Source organism: Salarias fasciatus, chromosome 3 (assembly GCF_902148845.1).
Source record: "Salarias fasciatus chromosome 3, fSalaFa1.1, whole genome shotgun sequence".
NCBI classification, from domain to species: domain Eukaryota; kingdom Metazoa; phylum Chordata; class Actinopteri; order Blenniiformes; family Blenniidae; genus Salarias; species Salarias fasciatus.
The window spans coordinates 28,172,633-28,196,824 of NC_043747.1; the positions used below are offsets into that span (position 1 = coordinate 28,172,633).

At 43.6% G+C, this 24,192-nt stretch overlaps 1 protein-coding gene across 1 annotated transcript; it reads right to left on the reverse strand.

Annotated features, from left to right (window-relative positions):
* Positions 1-12,651: 12,651 nt before the first annotated feature.
* On the reverse strand, positions 12,652-14,025 carry LOC115382772 (zinc finger protein 239-like). Its single transcript, XM_030084661.1, has 2 exons — positions 14,008-14,025; positions 12,652-13,689 (listed from the first exon to the last, which is right to left on the reverse strand). Exons 1-2 carry the CDS (start codon positions 14,023-14,025, stop codon positions 12,652-12,654), a joined length of 1,056 nt encoding a protein of 351 aa, XP_029940521.1.
* Between the last annotated feature and the right edge of the window lie 10,167 nt (positions 14,026-24,192).

The window sequence follows — 24,192 nt, forward strand, 5'->3', positions numbered from 1 at the left end:
GGCAGTCTTCCTGTTGTTCTTCCAGTAGAGACATTCTGAACATCAAACCAACACAAACAATGATCTGCTTTTTGTTTTGAAGGGACTTGATGGCTGAAGAATGAAAGACATCTGGAGTTGATCTGGATTGATGTGAATGGACTCATGAAGGTGGAGTGTGTCAAAGCTGGTCTTACTTTCAGCATTGACTGTTAGAACTGACTGACTCCGTATGGGACCATCAGTTAAATTCTTGTAATCTTCACGAGTTCTGGAATTCTAACTAATTTCAGAAAAGCTGGTAAGTAAAAGTATCACAAATTCAATAATGATATATAAAACTAATAAAATTCAAATATATTCTAGAAGGTTCCTCAATTCTTAAATTGTAAGAATTTGAAAATTTACACATTCCATGCTTCCAGAGAATTTCTTTTCTCAGAATCTCACATTGTAGAACACTTAAAATGCCTCCAACTATCAGAAATTAGAGAAATTTTCCCCTCTCAGGAAATCTTTACCATCACCCAATGAAGAACTCTGACAACATCATGAACTCATGAAAAATCTGTCATGATCAACTGAGCGGTTAAAGTGAAGAATAAAGCCCACCTGGTCTGTCCGTGATGTTCTGAGCTGTCAGATCGAATCCACTCGCTGGTTCTTCAGAGTTATTAATGAAATCCACACTTCAGGATGATGGATGGAAACAAAGCTGATTTGCATGTTTCAAAACAATGACAGTATGACTCGCAGCTCCAGGTCAAAGCAGGTCAACGTCTCATCAGGTGACGCCACCACAGACACTCCTGGAAATGTCACCGTGCTTTGCCCTCTCTGCATGTTTGGGATCCGGATGTTCTTCAGTTTGGTCTTCTGGCTCTTGTTTGTCTGAGCTCCTCTAACAGACGTCTGGCAGTTTGAGAATTCTGTGCAGGACCTTATATTTTCATTTCACTCTTGTGGACTGAGGCTTCATGTTCTTTCCTATGAAGCGCCAACAGAAACCTCCTGTACTGGTCTGCCTGCCACCCCCTTCTGGAGTGGAGGAAGGAAAAAACTAAAAACTGACAGTTGTTTTTGTTAAAAGTAGGGTTTGTCAAATGACTAAATTTTTTAATCAGATTAATCACAGCTTACAAATTAATTAATCATGATTAATCACAAATAATCGCAATTTCCAACTATGTCTGAAAAACACCCTTTTTCTCCTGTATTGCATTAACAAAAAAAACAACAGGACATGATTATATATATTTAACACGTGATGTGTTTTTTTATTTAAGGCTCCAAATAAAACAAACATTCAAAACACTAAAACATGCACACCATAACATATTGTCTGTGTGTGCAGCGCTCCCTCTGCAGTCCCTCTAAAGTTGGCTTTTGGCAGGAGTTACATTTTCAGGTCTGTAACAAATGTAGAACCACAAGAAAAGTAAAACTAAGAGATACCACACTTTTTTCTTACACAATTAAAAAGGGCATTCTCAGCCAGTGTTCCTTCTTGTGTGGAAAACAGAAAACTGCTGCAACATTTTTTTTAATCAAACAAGTAGAATCCATGGGGCCAGCCGGCTTATCTCCCTCCATATTGCTTTCTTCTTCTGATTTGATAAATGAGTTGACCAGGCCTCCTTTGCCTCCTGTCTGCTGTCTCAGACATAGACATACATACTCAGCCATCAAAATGTCTAAAGACATCTTCAGATGTCTTAATACCCGAAATCAAGACGTCTCAAGACATTTTTGTACATCAAGACATTTTTGTACATCAAGACATCTTAAGACATCTTAAGACAAAAATTTGAAGATGTCTTAAGACATGCCAAAGCAGAATATGAGATGCACCCAGACAGATTTTTGTGTCTTGAAGACACTGAGTGTCTTGAGACATCTTAAGACATATTTCCTATGTCTTAAGACATTCTCATCTTAAGATGGCTTCAGACATGGCATGTGTGTCTCAAAGACATGGTCAAGCTGTCTCGTTTCAACTGGAGCATTATGATGATAATATTATGATAATGGTCTATTTATATTTTACTGTAAAATCTTATAACATTGTTGGAGTGTTAAATGATAATTACTTATTTTTTTTCAATCTGTATTTTGAATTATTTTTAATTTCCCAGAGAGCTCTGCATAATGGGATCAATAAGGTAAAAACAAATAATAACTTAAAGTAACACTAAGGAACTTTCAGTTTCCGTTGATTTTGGCGGCGCCAGTGGACAAAAGCGGTAGTGTTTTGCCTAAAGGAATACTACAGTTCCCATGAGGCCTAGTGCGTGACGTCGTAAAATGCTGCTCCCGGTGGCGTGCTGTCAGACTGAACTCGCCTACATTTGTTTCCAGTGGCTGTGTGAAGGACGGATAGCGACGAGGTCATGAATCTAATGGTGGCTAAACAATATTATATCATAATGTGACGCATGCCGTGTGCTGGGTTCCTACCACCCTCCTCACAGTTTCTTAGTCCAAGTGAAAGCAATACTGACGCCCTCAGCACGTGACAAAGGGGTCATTCAACCCGTTGTAAGTCGATGTATCATCACAAAAGATATTAAAATGTTTTATTAAGGTTGAAAAGTTCCTTAGTGTCGCTTTAAGTTAAAATTGTAAAACATTGCTTCAGATGATTTTTCGTGATTTTTTTTGTAACAAATATTTGAAACACGTTTTCAACAGAAGATGAGCATAAACATGAGGTGAAATTAAATTTACAAAATGTTTATTTAATAAATTATTGAATTAAATAAAGATCACAGAAAAATTTCACAGAACTCAATTTTAAATACACTACAAGACAAGTTCAATGATCTATGCAACAATATGTAGTAAAGAATATAATATTTTATCATTTAAATGAATAAATATGAATTTAAATGAATTAGGGAATGACCTAACCTTGATGTTAAGTTTCCCAGTCTGGACAGAGGCATTTTCACTCGTATGATTTAAAGCCCACTCTCCTCGGACACAGCGATTGCTTCGTGGGCTTTTGCACTTGCCAACTCAGCTCGCGCTCAACAGTGGTTGGAAAAGACGGCGCGTGCCAACTCGGTACGCGACAGTGAAGCGCACATCAAGCCCAACTGTAACAGTGTAGCAGCAGCCTGACACTATCGTGTGTACTTCGTCCTATAAATGTATCGAATTCGCTCCAACAATGTCAACCCTCATCCCATGAGAGTCAGGGAAGATGCAGAAGGTAAGTTGTATCTATCTGTCTATCTTATTTAGTTATGAGGCAAGCGGATTGTAAGAAATATTAGGATGTCTTCGGATGTCTTAAGACAAGTCAGCGTTAGCATCTAACCTTAGAACAGGGGTGTCCAACCTTTTTTGACCCAAGATCTACTTTTCAAATCGCCAATCCCTCAGGATGTACGTCGTCGGGGTGGTGGTGGTGGTGGGACAGTACAAGGGAGGAAAAAAAAAAAGAAACACACACACACACACACACACACACACACACACACACACACACACACACACACACACACACACACACACACACACACACACACACAGGTACCAGGCCTAACGTTATGAGATACTCTTGTGCTGACCGTGTTGCTGGCCATCAACAACCTTGAAATCATCACAAAAATGCAAACTGCTCAGCGGCAGAATAAAAACACATGTTGAACTCATGTCTATTAGTGATGGCATCATATGATACAGCTATGTAAAACTGATATTTCTGTACAATTCAGCAGTTGATAGATTATGTTTACTGACTGCATGGCGGTAAAATAACAATCTAGCGTGTTTTTACCTTGTGCTGCAGCCTGCGGTCATAACTCTCCAAATGCGCTTTTGCGCTCTTGGCCGGGCAGTTCCCACTACTAATGTGTCACGGTCAAAATAACTGACTCTCAGACCTGATTCTTTGTAGTGAATCAGAAATTGGCAATAAGATTAATTTTATGACAAAATGAATGCATAAAAATTGGCAATTATGGTGATTTTCATAAAAACACTAAACTTAAGCTATTAAGTTTTACAACCTTAAGGTAACAATGAAGAGTCGTCCGGGAGTCGAAAGAGTCAGTTCTTATCTGGGAGTTGCACTGAAAAACCGACTCTCTGACAAGAGCCTAACTTCCATCACTGCAAGAGCCGCTAGTGTAAGCGCAACATCACCCTTTGTCAAAATGCAGAACGCAGATTAATTTTATTGAATTTATCTTCAAGCTGTCATCAAATTGAATTTAATGGGGGAACATGGCTAAATTAATTATTTATAAAATAAAAATAGGCAATGTAGTTTTCAATTATGGAAGTTTATGGAAGTCAGATATGTGACCATCACAGACTATTTGAGAGGATAATTTTGCACAACCATGTTATTTTTTCTTCAATGCTGCTACTGTATGTTTACACATTTAAGAACTTTTTGTTTTGTTAAGATATGGAAGGCAGAGGTGGCAAACCGGCCCAACAGCCATTGTGGCTATCATACTGGCAAGCAAATAGAGATGCTGGGCCACCCCATGATTGGTGACTGCAACCGCTTTGGGCAATACCACCACAGGGTCAAGGATATTGGTAAGTAAATTTCCCAGACATTTTATTTGCTAGGCCCCACAGATGCTTGAAGCTCACTGTTTTGATATGCATGTTGTACTTCAGTTATCGCTCACAAGAATGGTGTCAGTATCGAGAAAACAATGGTGAAGAGGGTTGCAGTGCTGGATGCCCTTTGCACACTGTCAACACCAAATGATGAAGCAGCAAACAATGCATGTGTCCATGGGCTTCCAGGCTACGCCCCTGTTTACAGGCCATCAGGATCGGTCACATTGATATCTGCTGCTGAACTTCGGCAAAGATGTGGGCTTGGTAGGATAATCTATTTCAAAATATGTTGCTAAAATATATTACTGAAATAACTGTATTGCTTGTCAACCCCCTGGGTCTCTAGGTTTCGCTATATTTAAGTGAGTGAAAAAATCTCCAGCCTCTGATTGTTTTTTAAATTGAAAATCAGTCACTTAAATTGATAACCATTTTTTTTCACCAAATCAGTTTCATCTCTTATAAAAAAAAAGGCATTTCAATGGTTAAAATCCAAAATTTTTAAGATTTTTAAATGGTATTGATCAGGGCTGAACTTGATGCAGAGATCTGAGTAAAAACAAATTAAAAAACATATTGGGTTATGTTTTTACAACAGCTCAAGCTGTGGCTTTTAAAAAGCCAAAACAGGACTTATGGATGTGTTTTAACACAGTAGTCAAGGGTTAACATATTCCTGCATGTTAGTTCAACCAACAATGTCTAAAATGATGGTAACAACATTCTTCATTTTATTCTAACTTATTTCTTTACAGGGTTACAGCTTGGAAACCAAATGCCAGAGCTATGCCGTCTGAAAGTGGCAAAAATGATGCGGCAGCCGGACCTCATGGAGAGGATGGAGGATAGAGTCCTGGCAGGGGAATAGATCTTCCTTGGACCTAAGGTATGATCCCTGTAGTTGATCATTCTCAGTCCAATACAGAAAATGCGTATTAATAAATCAGTACAATCTTTTTGTATGGAAGCATTTTTTGCTGTTATTTCCTAGGTTTGGATAAGGGGGAAGCCTGTCATCACCATCATTGACAACCCTCTTTCTGGGCAACTGGAAAGATGCACAAAACACCAGAGTGCTACACTGTCCCCACAAGAATACAAGTATGTTATCAATGTGTTTAATAGCGGAAGCAATGTATTTAATTGGGAAACCTGTATTCAGTGCATTATAGAACTGCATTTGTACCAACAACACAATAGGATTGCATATAATTTCCCAGATGTTGTGCATCCTAGATTAGGCCCTTAGACATTTATCTAAAGACATGGAATACCCCTTTTTTAATTCATCTTTTTAGCAAACCAAAGTGTGTTTAACTTGTATTATTTCATTTGCAGATTTGATATAAAGACTATAAAAGTTGGCTCATTTGTGGAGACAGCTCCCCTCAACCAAATCCATATGAATGACAGGCAACCAGTGAAAATCACCGCCATATGGGCTACCATCTCAGGTAAAGTAGTTAAAAGATCGTGAATAAAATATGTAAGGAAGATTACAGAGGAACCAGGCTGTATGAACCGATAACATAATGCTTAATGCTATCGTGTTAGGTTAAATGTTTTAGTTAAAGATATTGATGTAACCCATAGCTAAATGCATGATGTTTTTTCCCCAGATAATCCACTGGTCCTGTTTGAGGGCACCATCTTCCTGCCTCAACACAGAGAAGATCCCCTGACAGGCTGCAAAGAATTCCAAGAAGGAGGAAAACTCCTCTTCCCAACGGCAGTCATCACTGACACCCTCATCTTCCTCCACCACAAATGCTTCTGGGAACCAAATCGTCGACTAGGAATCAGGAAAAAGTCCACTGCCACCAATGAACAGTACTGTCAAATAGTTGACAAAAAAATCATCCACAATTCCAGGAACAAACAATACCTGAAGAACACATTCCTCCACTCTCATATAGAGTAAACACTCAATCAGTTCTTTGTGCTGCTAAAGCCTTGGACTGGTGCCAGTCCAAAATACAGATGTTTTTGTTGTGTCTGAATGAAGCAGTCTTTAATGTGTGCAATGTGATTTTGAGATGTATGCCCTATATGATAGGGGCTGGAATGATCGGGGGTGGAAGGGTACCAATATAAATATAATCAGTTTGTAAACATAATCATTCTGTAAATACTATGTTTTACTATTAAATGCTGAGTATGTCATACAATTTTTCATTCTTCTTTGACATTAGTAATGAAAGTTTAACTGAAAAAAAAGATAAAATCTTAAAGTCAACTGACGGAAAAGGAATAGTGAAAAGGTATACCTTAAAGGGATAGTTTTTTTGAAGTGGGTTTGTATGAGCTCCATATGGCCACAAAATACATTAGATGCAGTAAAAAGTTTAGTTTTTTCCTCTGCATTTAATGGACTTAGTGGCTGTATGGAGCTCATACAGTCGTACTTCAAAAAACTGAACTATCCCTATGGATTCTATGCACAACTTCACCACTTCCTGAACTTCAGGAGGCTCCTTGTTTCCTGTCTTTCATGATAGGACGAGCTGATTAATGCAGGTGTGTCTGACCTCTGTAACAACTTCAGACACACCTGCATTAATCAGCTCGTCCTATCATGAAAGACAGGAAACAAGGAGCCTCCTGAAGTTCAGGAAGTGGTTGAGTTGTGAATAGAGCCCACAAGACATCTTGAGACAGAACTATTTCTAAGACATCTTGAGACATCTTAAGACATCTTCATATTTCCAAGACATCTTAAGACATCTTAAGACATCTCAAGACATCTTAAGACATCTTAAGACCCATGTCTATAGACGCGTCTTATAGACACGTCTTGACTTACCAAGACATCTCAAGACATCTCAACAAATGCGTCTTATGACACATCTTAAGACATCTTGAGACCCTTTGATGGCTCGGTATGTAATAAAGAGTAGACCCCGCTTGGGGCGCTGCGCAGCGAGAAATACGGCCGCCATCTTGGTCCGGTCAAGAGGCGCAGACGCTCCAGTCATTTGTATGGGGATTCAGTCGGAGCTCTGCTGGACTCCTGTGTGGGACGGTAGCGAGCAGGGCTCAAGGAATAACTTTTCACAGATCGGATTAAACATTTTTTCAACATCACACCTGACTGTAGAGTCATTTGCAAACAGCTGCTCATTAACAATTATAGGAACTTTTAGGAACAGATTTGTATTAACTTGAAAAATGAGAATGAGAGGTTCTAAGAAACTTTAAGGAATAAAATAGAATGAAAAAGGAAGAAAGTGAACTCTTACATTATTTTGTGTTGATCTCCTGTTTCATTTTGCAGATTTCCTAAAGACAGAAATGTGAGGAAGAAGTGAGAGATCGCTCTGAGGAGGGAGAATTTCCCAGCAAGAGATTCGTCTGTGCTGTAGTGAGACTTCAGAGAGCAGGACGTCCACAGGACGGGACGGGACAGGACAGGACAAGGTTGTCTGCCTTAGAGATGGCGTTATTCCATCCATCCATCTTTTTTTTTTTTTTGCACATATAGTCAAAATAATATGACTGTGCATGGGAATGAAAAAAAAAAGCCAAAAAGCTTGTACAAATGCTGATCCTGCACAAATTCAAAGTGCAAAAAAAAAAAAATGACCATGTAAATGGCGTACATAAGAAGATGACATAAAATCCAGCACAAAAAATAGAAAAAGAAAAATAAAGAGAAAAGAAAAAAAGAAATCTTACAAAAATATAAACAAAGAATAAAAGAAAACAGACAATCTAAAGCAATTCCCATGTATCTCATGTATCTCTCACTGTGTTTGGATCAGGTCAGATATCGCGATATTAAATTGTTCTTTAAGTTGCTTTTGTAGTTGAACATAGACGAAGCAGGAACAGGCACATTAATATCTAGATTGTCCCCCATTGATGAAGAGAAATAACTGATTCAGGCGTTCACAATGATCATGATAGAGAGAATCCGTCCAAACAGATGACCCCCTCCACCCCACCCCCCAAAAAACAAAAACAAAAAGACACATAAAACGAGTAGAAAAAAGCAAAAACAACAACAAAAGAAAAGAAAAGGGAAAAACAAGCAAAAAGACAACACAGAAAACCTGCTTTAAGTGTGTTCTAAGTCTTTAAGTTTCCAGATTTCCTCCAAAGAGTAGGAGCATCACAATAAGGCTGTTAGCATTGATGAAGGGAAATATTCTATTGATTACATGGCAGAAATTACTTATCAATGTGATTCTCTCTCCCTCTCTCTCTCTCTCTCTCCATCTATCCATCTGTCTATCTATCTATCTATCTATCTATGTCTTTCTGTCTTGTCTTCATTTTAAAACAGTCTGCTTCTATATGACATTATATTATATTTTGACATAAATAGATAGATAGATATATAAAATTAAACTAAACAAAATAATTAAAAATATTAAATTAGCCTATTAAAACCGCCAGTTATTAATATTATTGAGACATAGCAGGAACCTAGCTCTAAACCTAGATATATCCATGATTAATTATTATACTATGGCATCAACAGCTCTGCCGGCATCTTCTAAAATATTATTTTATTCATTATAAACATTTGAAAACGCCAAAAAAAAAAAAAAAAAAAATTTTAATGCACCACATTGCACTTTTTAATCGCAACTCACATGGTAGGGAGAATGTAGCTCGCTAGGAATCGGGTCACATATTAATAGGTAGGGAAGGTGAACAACAAGCCAATATGGTTTGGCTCGTGAGGTCCAGCCCCCCCTCCCTGGCCAGACCACAAGATAAAATCTGGCTTCACTCTGGGTCGCGGGCTGCTCCTTGGTGGGGCGGGGGTTCCTGGGCGTGGGGGGGGGGGTGCCTGGATGGGACTCCGGGGGACGGGGGATATCTGGTGGCCCTTTGCTTCGGGTTGGGCTGGGGTGTTGGGGTCGGCCCGCTGGCCCCGGGTACCTGTGGTGCGGATGCAGGTCGGCCCTGGGGGGGTGCGCGGCGGGCTCTCCCTGTTTCCTTGCCTCCCTCGGGGGCGGCCCTGGGGGATTGGGGGCAGGTGCCTGCATGCCTCCGGGCCTCTGGGGGGGCGGCCTTTCCCGGTTTCCCCCCTGGGTCGCGGCATTACGGGGGCTCCTGTGGCGTGGATTGGTGTCGACTGGGTAACATCACATGCACGTCTATATGATCATTCCAGCCTCTGCTCAGACTCACTGTGCAGTATAGAACTTACCAGAACACGCCGGTTGTTCCCCTTCAGCGCCCAGACACTGGTTGGTGTCCTCTATCATCGGTACCCTCAGCTCTATCATCTCCATCTAGTCAGTCCCCCCTCACCCTACTCCCCCACCCTCACAACGTTTCACAACCCCCACGTGGTGTTACACTGCCCTCTATCATAGGTATGAGGGCTGGTGATGGTCACTAAATTGCAAAAAGAATAAAACTGCAAAGTGATCTTAGAAGTTGACAGCAGGTGTTGTTTGACTTCGAAATGAATGCAGACAAAAAAAAAAAAAAAAAAAAAGAAAACGCCAAAAATTGTGGCCTCTATCATGCCTCTTTGAATGACGTTTGCAGATTTAAAAAAAATGCGTAGTATTGAGCGAACTATGATTCATTTAATGCGCTGAGACTTCGCTTCTCCGGTCAAACAGCGGTGCAGAGTGGAGCCAGACGACCGGAACAAGATGGCGGCCGCATTTCTCGATAGCACCCATTGGTCGTAGTGGCCGATGCGGGGTCTACTCTTTAATATGCCTATGGTCTCAGAGGTGTGGCTTCTTCTTCTTCGGTGCTTAAAAGCAGCTTGCATTCCACGCGGGTGCACTACCGCCACCCGCTGGTCGAGGTGAGGCTTGTCATGATGCGCATGCATTAAACTGCGTTAAAAATTTTAATGAGATTGATTACATAAATTAATTAACACCATTACACGTTATTTTTGACAGCCCTAGTTAAAAGCAACATAGGACTAACTTTATATTTGCAGCTTTTATGTCTCCACTTCTGGTTCTAGAAGTAACTTTACCAGCTTCCTCTGTAAAAAGTGTGAGTTCATCAAGTTACTAGTTACTTTTTATGACAGATTAGGTTAGTCCACTGGTTTTCAAAATATGTAGTGGCTGTAGTCAAACACTGGGCTGCAAAGTACTTTGAAAAGGAGATAAGCATTCATTTACAGTAAGTAGTAGATTAACTGCAGTATTGGACAGGACCAAGCGGAACAGGATGAGTTGCAACTCTTTATTTTTACAAACACGAGGAACACAGGGAAGCACTGAGCCCAGGTCCGAGGAATAGAACATGCTGACAGATCCACAAGGAGCCAACCGAGACATATGAGGAGAGCGGGGCCTAAATACACTGGGGCAGAGCAACGAGACGGGACGTGATTGGACAATCAGGTAGGAACATGAGGTGAGGCTGAAGACCACAGGTGGAGCACATCAGACTGACGACACTGGGAACCAGGGAGGGGCCAGACAGGGTGCAGAACCAAACACAGGCAACAGGAGGGGCTAATTTACACACACAGGGACACGCACACACACACACACACACACGTCGCACACACACACGTCGCGCACACAGAGCGAAAGACATGGACTCAGGATAGACCAGCAAAGGGGACAGGACCCGGAGAAGTCCTGACACAGAAACTAGTAACTGGAATCAAGCAACTGATGAGCGCTCATGGTGAAGCAACACCACAATAAGTGACCAACTCATTACAGGGAAGTAGTTCCTCTTCATTTGCAGTGATCAGTAAATACACTACCTATTGTAAAAATAACTACAGTATAGAGTTGACCCCTGCTGGTGGGACACCAACATGCAGGCATTAATTTCTAATTATCTTCTTCATGAAAAGCTAATGAAATAACATGAGAATGAATCCAGAACAGATTGAAAACACATCTCAAAGAAAAATACATTTCAAAACACGACGACATCCTAATAAATATATGCTACTTAAAAAAGTATTTGCTACATTCAGAAATAATCAGTCATGGTCACAGCATTGATCATAATGACAGTTTCCAGCTTCTCTCAAACCAAACACAGACACTTTACATAAAACGTTAAACTCTAATCAAATTTCACAGTAACAGTTCAGACAATTAATTGTAAACAGCTCCAGCCACAATGCAAATGTATATTTGAAAAGAAAAAAACAACAAAAACAACACATATTTGTCAATATAATAAATAAAATGTGCACATAAAAGGTTCATGAATAATGTAACTACCTTCACTTCCAACTACTGACCCGGAAATGTTCCAAACCTTTACAGGGTTAACACAGGTTTCATAACAAGTCACATTCAACAGTTCTCAGACTTTTTAAGACCCCACAGGAACCCTGCTTCACCAATGAGGAGAAAACGGTTCTGGGACAATTAAAAATCTCAGAGTTACTGGAAAGAAACATGTAAATAAAGTCTTGACATATTCACTTTTGGTATATGAAGTGTTCCACTGATCTTCCAGACTAGGAATTCAGAGATTGATGTTGGAAATCTCAATTCTCAGAGATGTCAGAGATCCCGAGTTCTCAGAGATTGGAATGCACCTTGACAGTTTCTGGAGACTCAACTGAAAACAGTTCACAATTTTGAAGGAAATGATTACCTGGATTGTGAAATAACTGGAACATACCACTTGTCAGACATCAGGATAAACTGAAGCTCTGTTTAAACAACGATTTAAAATGAAAACTCAAACGTTTCGTTGTGCTTCTCGCTCGGAGTCACAGTAAACAATAAGAATTCCGAGGAGGAACTTTGGGAGACGCTTGGACTCTGTCGCCTTGTCGGGTAGTTCTGCACATCCACGTTTTCAGACTTTCTGTTGTTACCGTGGAAACAGGCATTGTTTTCAGAACATTGCCGTGTCAAAGTAAAAATTTTCCAAAATGAAAATGCAAAATTGCTGTTTCGTGATTTAAAAGGATGTGTGTGAACTGGGCTCTAGTTGTTGTGTTCTTCTACTTCACATGATGACACCCTAAAGAGACAGACTGACTTGAATTTGGAGTTTCCACAGTTTTGCAGAGTTCACGCTCTAAGTTGATGTAGCTTTCCAAACTCAAGCTGAATTCCAGGTTCCCAGAAGAAGTGGACCATCCCAGGTCCCGGCCTGCTACAACACGTGTTATTCCACACTTACCTGGACACACCTGTGGTTCTTCTCCTGGGACTTCCAGGTGAACTCCTTGTTGCACTTGACGCACCAGTACGGCTTCTCTCCGGCATGGACGCGCCCATGTTTGCGGAGATCTCCAGATGTGTAGAAGCGCTTGTCGCAGAGGACACAGGCGTGGGCTTTCACTCCCGTGTGCACGAGCTTGTGTGTTTGGAACAGAGACAGATGGGTGAAGGTTTTCTCGCAGCGATTGCAGACGTAGCATTTGGCCGCCGTGTGGACGTTCTCGTGCCGCAGGTACGCGCTCACCGAGGAGAAGACCTTCTGGCACCGGTCGCAGAAGTAGATCTTCTCCTTGGTGTGAGTGTTCAAGTGCGTCTTGTAGTCTCCGATCTGACTGAACGTCTTGCCGCACCGCTCGCAGCCGTACGGCCTCTCGCCGGTGTGGACGCGCTCGTGAACCGTGTGGGCCGACGCCGTCACGAAGGCCAGGTCGCAGAACCGGCAGCGGTACGGCTTCTCCCCCGTGTGGATGCGCTCGTGACGCAGACGGTTCTCGGACACGGAGAAGCTTTTCCCGCAGTACTTGCACTGGTAGGGCTTCTCGCCGGTGTGGATCCTCTGGTGGGTCAGGTACGAGCTCCTGCTGATGAAGACGGTGCCGCAGTGCATGCAGGTGAAGGTCTTCTCTTTGGTGTGCAGGTTCCTGTGGTGCCTGTAGCTGCTCAGCTGGGTGAAGCTCTTCCCGCAGTCTTGGCAGTTGTACGGCTTCTCACCCGTGTGGAGCCTCTGGTGATCCTTCAGGTGGTGCGAGGTCAGGAAGCTCTTCCCACACTGGTCGCAGATGAACAGCCTCTCCTCGCTGTGCGTCAGCCGGTGTCTCCTCAGGTACAGCGCCGACGTGAAGCTCTTGTCGCATCGATCGCAGGCGTACGGCCGCTCGCCGGTGTGAACCCTCTGATGGATCTTTAACTCTGCTGGGGTCCGGAAAGCCTTGTGGCACTGTTCACAGTGGTGAGCTCGAGGTCGAGGGGTCACTTTCTCTTTCTGTGACAAAGTTACAGAGGACAAATCAGACGAAACTGCAGTGATTCACTTTAAATAACTGAAGTTACGTCAGGAGGAAGGTGCTCTATAATCTGGTCATTAGTAGAGGAATATGCTCTGTAATCTGGATGTCAGTAGAGAAAAAAAGCTCTATAATCTGGATGTTAGTGGAGGAAGATGCTCTTTAATCTGGATGTTTGAGGAAAATGTTCTTTAATCTGGATGTTAGTGGAGGAATTGAATCCTTTGTTTCCATCGTTATCTCTCACTGCAAAGTAATATTAATTAGTTAAGAGGGTAAAAGACGGCGATCTTCACCTTCTGTGGTTCAGTCATGTTTCTTCTTCTTCAGTCGATAATGCCGCCGTCCTGCAGCAGCGTTCCTCTGATCCTCCACCAATCATCTGTGAGAACAGACATTGTCTCAGAAGTCTTATTTTCATCAAAGCTGACAGCAGCACATTAAAAAACTGAACTAGAAAAAATGTCCTCAGCGTCTGTATTCATGCTAATTCAAGTTCAAATTAAAGAAACCTCTGATTTATTTGCAGCTGATGAAAGATGGCCTTGCTTTCACCAGATGGAAATATGGATTACATCATGTGAAGCTACAAGGTGAAAGTTAGAGGGTAACAAGGTATTATATTCAGAAGAGCAAAACTCAGAGCACAAGGACACTCATCTCATCTATTTAAGTGTACGGATCTGTAACAAATCATATCTTTCTCCTCAGGATGCACAGATACTACTTTTTAAAAGAACAGACACTAGTAGACTTTTGAGTATTTATAAAATGTTGTGCTGCCAGTTCATCAAATCAAATCAAATCAAATCAGATTTTATTTATATAGCACTTTTCATATTAATAAAAACAACGCAAAGTGCTGAACATTAAAAACAGTCATAAAAACAAAAAGAATAAAAAACCGCGCCATCAAACAGTATGCACCACACACACACTCACACTCACACTCACACTCACACTCTACCATTAATTCGCACAGAACAGAGGAGACATGGCATGGCACTGAGCATCGTAGGGAAAACGCCACCAGTGGGGCCCCCCACACCAAGGGAAGTCGAGGGTCAATTAAAACTGGGGCTCCAGCGCCCGACCCCCGACCCCGACAGACCATGGGAACTCGCACACCAAAGTGTGGAGCCCCCAGGCCAGCCAGGACCAGAGTACCCGGGCACAGTAACCCCAGCATTGGACCAGCACCAACTCCCGGTGTGAAGGACCCCCCTGAGGAAACACTGGAATTAAACAGCTAAAACATAATAAAATATGACACGAAATTAAAATAAGATAATAAGATAGGATTATAAAGTAAAAAAAAAAAAAAAAAAAAAAAAAAAAAAAGTTGAATGTGCATAATAAAATGCAATAAAATTACATAAATAAGAATGGAATAAGAGGACTATAAAAGGTCAGTTAAAAGCCTGATTAAAAAGGTGTGTTTTCAACCTCCCTTTAAAAATATCATGAGTACTCTGTACAGTACAACACGGAATGCTGTCATTGGTATCACTGCATTCTCACTCCCACACTTAAAATTCATCCATATACCATTAAATAAGTCCAGGGAAAATGAACCGAAGACACAAAACATGTATAAAATGACCAAATTCTGTGATTTGAGAGAGTGACACTGCCTTATTATGATTTAATGTCAGTTACAGAGAGTTCCTGCTTGATCTAAGCACACATTACTAACAATTTCAGATGAAACGAGCACGTTTTGGATCCTCACGGACGAGAAATGTTGGTTTTCCTGACACCTCTGAAGTTCTGTGAGGAGCCAAGATGGCGCCGCTCGGACTGAAGCCAGGAGCCCGAACCGCGCGAAAGGGCAGAGAGCGCGCGAAAAGAGCGACTGCCCCGCGTGAAACCGTGTGACGTCATCAGTGGAGAAACAACAACAGGCATGAGAACAACGAGCGCGAGACATGAGAGAGGAGGGACGCTGCACTCACCATCAGTACAGAGCGCGCGCACACACACACACACACACACACACACACACACACACACTGAGCTACGGAGGCTCAGAGAGGACCAAACACTCTGAGGGAAGCAAGCCGCACTGACGCACGCACACTTAAAACAATAGCATGTGAATCTGTTAAACGCATTACATAATAAAAACAAATATATTCAATCAAGTATTTGTAATAACTGTTTGTGATTGAATTACGTCCTCCAAATGTGACATGTTTACCTTTTACATGACATTTCAAATGGAAAACGTATCGTTTTAGCATTTTCATTTCAGTACAGTTTCACGTTTACACAGCAACGTTTGGAATGTGATGTCTGTTTTCACAGCAACAGCAGAAAGACTGAAAAAAATGCAGTTCTCATGTTGGTCCACCACGGTGCTGTTTATTTTTCTTACAAAACCACAGAGAACAGTACACTCCAACATTAACAGTGGGAGAACATGGAGAACAATACACTCTATGGACTTGGACCAGGACCAGGAGAATCTGGACTGGGAGTCTTTACATTCTGGAGGAAAACATTGTTGTGAGTGTCCATCTACTGAGCACTGTTTACTACAGCTGTCGTCACACTGACCAGGGCCTAATCTTTCACATTTCAAATAGTCCCAGGAGCATATATCCAGATACTGGTCTCTCCAGTAAAGCATGGTGCTACTGTCATTAGCATTATCCAGAACTGTTTTCCAAACAGAAACTCACAAACTGTAAAGCAGTTTTGTGTGTTTATGTTTTTTTCTTTTTTTAATCCATTGTCTTTCTCGGAGCAGTGTGCCGCCACAGTACAGCACCAAAGGGGAGCCGCTCGGAATGAATGGACTCAATCCTAGGCCCGAGCTATCAGACCCTAGAGATCAGGCACTGGGGATCAGGTCATAGGGATCAAGTCCTAGGGATCAGGCCCTGGGGATCAGGCCCTAGGGTTTGTGCCCTGAGGATTAAGTCCTATGGATCAAGTCCAAGGGATCATGCTGAAATTTGTTTTGATATTTTACTGTGTTTGTGTAGGATTGGGGTAAATATGTGATATGTGTGATAAAGTACTGACATGTTCTTGAAATTGTTGAATACATTTCATACTACTTTCCCTTCGAGTGTGTGTTTGGTGACGGTTGGAGTGTTTCTTCAATCTTCCGTTTCCAACATTTGCCTGCTGAAATTGCTTGGAAAATGTAGGACAATTTATGCAGCATGCAAAGAAGTCCACAGAGTTGATCCAGTCACAGCAGACATGCTATAAAGCAGAGCAGACTCACAACAGACGGAGACACAACAGGCGGAGAGCACACCAGAGACACACCACTGAACTTCCACCACAGACTACGCAGGTGAGTGATATTTAAATATACCTATCAATATACAATCAATCATTCAGCACACTGAATATACACATCGACAAGACTGGAATCAGGCGAGGTGTCATGGAGATGGGATGAGGCGAGGTGTCATGGAGACGGGATGAGGCGAGGTGTCATGGAGACGGGATGAGGCGAGTCGTCATGGAGATGGGATGAGGCGAGGTGTCATGGAGACGGGATGAGGCGAGGTGTCATGGAGATGGGATGAGGCGAGGTGTCATGGAGACGGGATGAGGCGAGGTGTCATGGAGACGGGATGAGGCGAGGTGTCATGGAGACGGGATGAGGCGAGGTGTCATGGAGATGGGATGAGGCGAGGTGTCATGGAGACGGGATGAGGCGAGGTGTCATGGAGACGGGATGAGGCGAGGTGTCATGGAGATGGGATGAGGCGAGGTGTCATGGAGATGGGATGAGGCGAGGTGTCATGGAGATGGGATGAGGCGAGGTGTCATGGAGACGGGATGAGGCGAGCCTTTAACAGTTCTGCTGGTCATTGGTGGCTCAGCACAGTCAAAGGCTGGGCTGGAGCATGAGAACTAATGGGCTGGAGACAGACTGGTGCTGCTGTCACACCAGAATAGTCCGCACTCTTGGGGGGGGGGGGGGTCCGACCTTTAGTTGGTTCAGCTTGCTTGCAAACTGCCCTCTTGAGAGCACACCAGCACACAGACAGTGTCATGCAATTACAACAGCTGCTCTTTTGGGGGCGCTGTCGGCTGAAACAAACACTGGCGAGACAAGTCAGAGAAGAAATTTGCGGACCGAAAACGCCTCAGCAACTGGCTTACAGCTAACGACAAACCACAAACAACCATGGTAGTATTCTGACCATCTGTCATTGAGCCCCAGCACTTCCTTTCCACTCCACATCTGGCTACCAGACAAGTTCTCATTCTTTCTTAAAGCGTCTGCTTCTTCCGACTCGCTTTGTTTATTTTGCTCCTCAAATACACGTCTGACTGGAACTGATTGGGCTGGGGACATACGCTTGAGGTTAACGGGCTGGAGACAGACTGACTGGAGGTTACAAGTTGTGTGTTACAGGTTGTGTATCGTTCCTGTGTGTGTTACAGTTGTGCGTCTATTCTGTCTTTCAAACCTGTTTGGAGGTACCATGGAGATGACCCAGTCGGTCCTCGGTGCACCACCCTTATCCTCCAGCTCCTCCCTTCTCCGACAGCTCCTCCTCTTCACTCCAGCTGCTCCCCTCTCCTCCAGCCCCTCTCCTCTCTTCAGTGCTCCTCCCCCCTCCTCCACCTCCTGGCAGCCTCCTCTGGACTGCCATGCCACCACCATCAGCATCTCCATCCTCACCGCCTTCTCGGCCGTCAACTTCGTCTTCCTCCTCCCCATCTACGCCTTCGTCCTCTACTTGGGCTGCAGACAGTGGCGGCAGCGGCACAACTCAGCCTCGGGTGCCGCGAGCCACTCCGACGTCTTCACCTACCACCTGGTTGCCATGGAGATAGTGTCGGTCCTGCAGTGCGCCCTCTATAGTGCCGGTGCCTTTGCGGGCCACCTGCAGCTGATGAGCTACGGTTTAAAGCTTTTTGACACCACCTGGTGCATGAAAATCCAGTTCCACATGCTCACTTGTGTGGAGCTCTATCTGGCTGTCGCCCACCCCGTCGCTTACCTGCGCCTAAAGACCGGTGGCGGCGGAGTGCGGATCAGGAACATCAGCGTCGGCTGCATTTGGCTGGCCTGCATGCTGTGGTCCATCTTAGTGTTGGTCAGCGACGACTTCATCACCATGGTCCTGTACTTCTGCCTGGTGGCCTTCGCCCTCGTGGTCGTGTCGTTCTGCTGCATTTCTGTTCTCTGCGTTCTGATTCGTCCGGGGCCGGGAGAAGGGAGCGGGGAAAGGGACCAGCTGAAGCGCAGGGCCTTTCACACCATGTCCGCCATCATGGCCGTGCTGTGGCTGTATCTGGGCGGGATGCTGGTGTGCGAAGCCCTGGAAAACCTGGACATGCTGAGCGCCGTTGACGGCTGTGAATCCATTACATTGGTGGTCTGGTTCACGCTGCCCAGCAGTTTGGTTTTACCCCTTCTTTTTCTGCACCGAGCCAATAAACTGCCCCGCTGTAAACACTGCTTCAGGTCAACGGTCCAACACTAGGGATGCAACAATTCCCCTTTTGCAAATGTCCAGGACCGACATGAGAACTAACCTTTAGATACCTGCTGATTTGAGTACTTATGAAATGCTTTTAAGCTTAATTTATACTCCATATGCAAATGATACGTGGAAACTACACGAACCACCTCCACATAGCCTCTGTGACGACGCTATGTCACCTCCAGCATCCTCACAGTCTACAGTACGCATAGTGCAGTGCATAGATGCTAGCTTACTGTTAATGAGTGTATCAGTCCGATTTTAATCATGTTAAGCATGTAGCATCGCTGAGTTGTGACTCCTGAAACACTTTAGCATGTAGCATGTAGCATCTCTGGTCTATAACCCCTGAAACCATTTAGCATGTAGCATGTCATTGAGTTACACACTGAGCAGCTGAACTACTGAGCAACACTGGGGTCACTCTGCTGGTCCAAATGTTTCTGGGGACGTCTTTCATAAGTTCTACTATTGTTATTTATTGAACTTTTGTCAATTCAAAACACCAAATTCATGAATCTACACTCAAAGCTTTATATTCTCAATGTAACATTCTATATTCTGAATATAAAGGTTTGATCTCTACATTCTGTCAATTTCTAATTGGAACCTTTATATTCGATGTTCAAATTTTGAGCTTTCATCATGAATTCTCTCTTCTGACCACAGTTTTGTTCACTCTGTATTCATCATCCTGTGTTATGCAGGACACATTCCACGGCAACGGTTTCAAGTGAAAACGCAAGACTGTTTTGTATCCGTTTACGTAACTTTTTTCATTATAAAAACAACCAACAGCACCAGCCAGTGGCCTGACACCGTTTTCAGAATATTGCTGTGTAAACATGAAGCTTTTCTGAGAGGAAAACGCCAAAGCACTGTCTCTGCCGGGTAAACGGTCCTGAATCTAGTTCAACATACTGTTAAATAAACAGCTGGAGACTGAACCCTGACGTATTTGTCTTTCTTTGAGTCGCTGTCGGGGCTGATGTGTGCAGACGGTTGATCAGAGAAAAAACAATCTGATTTCATTTGAATGCTCATCTCTTTGTTCATGAGCCATTTGGTTCCTTTCACGCATTTTGTCGTTAATGGAGCGGTTCAATGAGCGGCACCGACGGATGAAATGCAAACTGGTCACGACTCATGAACCTCCAGGTCAGGGTGTCGGATTCGTCTCGGGTTAGAGGCCACAGATAGTCCAGTCTGATCAATAAAATTCTTCCAAAATAACCTGATCATTTAAAACTTCAGTTTTTCTTTAGAGGGAAGATGACTTAGTAGCTCTAACAAATTACTTTTTAAAAGTAACTTGCCCAACATTGGTGTGCTGGAATATGCAGAAAAGCAACTTTGTTTCATTAAAATGCGGTGGATGTAATGTGCACAAAGTTAAAAGACTGAAACTAATAAAAAGTTTGATAAGGACACAAGAATCGAACACGTTGTGCATCATGTTTTTGAGAAGTAAGTAAAATTAAAAATTAACTAATTATTTTTGAATAGAAGAAACCAGTGTAGTAACAGGATTACTTTTTTGGAGAATAATCAGTCACAAATGACTATTTCCAAGTAACTTGACCAGCACTGTCTAGAACTCTCATAGTCACCATCACTCTGAAACACGTTAGAACTCTGACCCATTCTAGAACTGTCTCACACACTACTCTCACACACTCTAGAACTGACACATTCTAGAATCCCTAAATATTCAGAGATCTGATTTATCCCAGAACCCTTACACACTTTCGAAGAGACACATTCTAGAACCTTTACACATTCAGAGACCTGATACAGAAGTTTCAAACACACACACACACATTGTATGTCCAGAAAAAAGAAATAGAACTGCAATACATTCTAGAACTCTCATAGTCACTGTCACACTCAAACATAGAACTTTTCTATACTACAAATGTACAAGCCATAGTGGAACTTGCACACATTCGGAGCTCTGACATGCTCTAGAACTTTGACACATTCCAGAACTCTGACATGTTCCGTTTTCTTTCCAGAACCTTCCATCTCAGTGTTTCACCTCTGTATTGACCGTCAGAAAGTCATGAGAGTGAGTCAGGAGGAAACAGGACGTACCGTGAGAGTGACGCCATGACCAGTTAATGCGTTCCGCCTGTTTTCTTCGTATGTTCTCTGAACAGATTATCGTCATTTCATTCAAATGCTGATGCCTCCGATGGTGAAATCTGACCTCTACGGGGCTCACGCATTCAGAAATTAATTTGTTTATTAAAAATGAAGGAGAAAGGTCTGTTCTCAAGTGTTTCAGAACATGGCAGTCAATGGAGAAACACAACCGCCTCGGAGGACAGTCAGACTCTACTGAGGTACTTTGTGATTTAAATGTGGTTTTAGCGTTCGTAGCAACACTCAGTGATATGCAGATGTTTAGCTTGTTATTTATTGAATTAAATTTCAAGACTTTTTTTTAACATCAGGCAGTAAAAATGAACATGGTTAGATGCTTTAAATCAGAAAGTTCAAGGATGTATTCAAGGTCCAAATCAGCAGACGTGTGGACAGCTCCATCATTCTGACAGCTTTTAAAACTCTGGACGGAAAGTGGGGAGATGAGAAGTTAAAATTGTCTGACAGTGAAGGGTAAACGTGAGCTTTGACACGTTAAACTGATGAGTTTGTGTTCTTGTTGAAGGGAATCAGTAGTGAAAGTTTCACAAAGTCCAGAGTGGTTTGATTTGATGTGAAGGAGGTTGGTTGTACATGTCAGAAGCAGTTTCGAATAAAAAATACACTGTTTTCAGCACTTACGCAGTTGTTGTGGAAATAGACAGTTTGGTTGGTTGCCTGGTCGGTTGGTTGATTGGTTGGCTTGTTGGTTGGCTGGCTGGTTGTTTGGTTGGCTAGCTGGTTGGCTGTTTGGCTGGCTAGCTGGTTGGTTGCTTGGTTGGCTAGCTGGTTGGCCAGCTGGTTGGCTTGTTGGTTGGCTGGTTGGTTGTTTTTTTAGATGGTTGTTTGGTAAGCTGACTGGTTGGTTGGTTGTTTGGTTGGCTGGTTGGTTGTTTGGTTGGCTGGCTGGTTGGTTGGCTGGCTGGCTAGCTGGTTGTTTGGTTGGCTAGCTGGTTGGCTGTTTGGTTGGCTAGCTGGTTGGTTGTTTGGTTGGCTAGCTGGATGGTTGTTTGGTTAGCTGGCTGGCTGGTTGTTTGGTTAGCTGGCTGGTTGGTTGTTTGGTTAGCTGGCTGGTTGGTTGTTTGGTTAGCTGGCTGGTTGGTTGGCTGTTTGGCCAGCTGGTTGGCAGGCTGGGTCAAAGTGAGGAGTGTGTAGAATTGTCAGACATGTGATGTGAATTAACTTAATGAAATGCTCGTCTTCAGGCCTCCATCCACACTCGGACCAGCTGACATGTCGCTCAACGCCTCCAACGCCTCCAACTCCTCCCTGGTCACAGTCCATCACCAAGATAACAACTCAAACTGCACAGTGGTGTTCAGCATACTGAATGCCTCCAGAGTCCTCCTCCTCCCTCTCTACATCTTCGTCCTCATCCTGGGGTACAGACGGTGGCGTCAGCAGCCCTCCCTCACTTCCACCAGCCACTCGGACATCTTCGCCATCCACCTAGCAGTTCTGAAGGTGGTCTCTACTCTAGGGATGGTCTTGTACTACTGCGGCGTCGCCTCCTCTGACGAATGGCTGATGCTCGTGGGGCGATACTTTACTGCCATTATTTTCTACGGGCAGGTCTTCTTCCAAATCCTCACGTGTGTGGAGTGCTACCTGGCTGTGGTTCACCCCGTCACCTACAGAGGGCTGAGGACCGGCCGTGGGGTCTGGATCAGGAACATCAGTGCCGGATGTGTTTGGGCACTCAGCTTCCTGTCCACATGTACGATCCTAACGTCCGACAGTCTTCTCACCGTTGTGTTACAGATTTGCGTTCTGTGCTGTTCATTTGCCATCCTCTCTTTCTGCAGCGTCTCCATCCTCTTGGTCCTGGTTCGACCAGGGCCAGGGGGAGGAGGCGGGGACAGGGACAGGGAACAGACCGACCAGTCCAAGCACAGGGCGTTCATTCTTATCACAGCTATCTTGGGAATACTGTTACTGTCAATTTTAGGACTACTTGTGCCAATCGTTGTGGTAGAGTCACAGTCGATGCAGGCCAATGTGAGGTGCGTGGTTCGGATTGCTGGATTATTCTTCAACTTACCCAGCGAGGTCCTGGTTCCGCTGATGTACCTGCACCGGGCAGGACGCCTGGACTGCTTTCGCCTCATAGGGTGACAGGACATCTGAACAGGGAGCTTTTATTGACACTGGAACTTCAACATCCAGACGGCTGCAATCTGAGGCTCCACTTTAAACTAATGATTTCAAGTGAGAAGGCAAATCTTTCATTGAATTTTACTGTGCCAATTACATGAAGATGGTCAGAAACCAGATATGATTAGAAACACTCTGTCATCGGGTAGACTGGCAAACGCGACACTTTCTCAAAATGCCGGTCAAAGGTCCTGAGTAGAAGAACCGTGAGAACACACCACGTCCGAGTTCTGGAGATGTTCTCTGTGGAAATGGATAAAATGCAAATGCATTCAGAAAACCTGTCTGTCTGTCCTCTCCTTTTCTCTCTTTCCATCTCCTCACCCCACCCGTTGGTTTTTCTCTGTGAAAGTCCCTGTTGTAACTGGCGTTATATAAATAAAGCCAAATTGAATTGAAATGCTTGATGTGTACATGTATCACTGATTTCATCTTTCCAGTCCAAGTCACATCTGTCTCTGTGTCAAAGACCTGGGAATGAAATGAAGAGAAAGTTGACAGCTCCACGCCTGAACCTCCAGTCTCCTCTGATGAGCCCCCACCCACCCCGTCTCTCCCCTGCACCACTCCCTCCACACCTCCACACCCGTCACTCTCCTGCACCACTCCCTCCACACCTCCACACCTGTCACTCTCCTGCACCACTCCCTCCACACCTCCACACCTGTCACTCTCCTGCACCACTCCCTCCACACCTGTCACTCCCCTGCACCACTC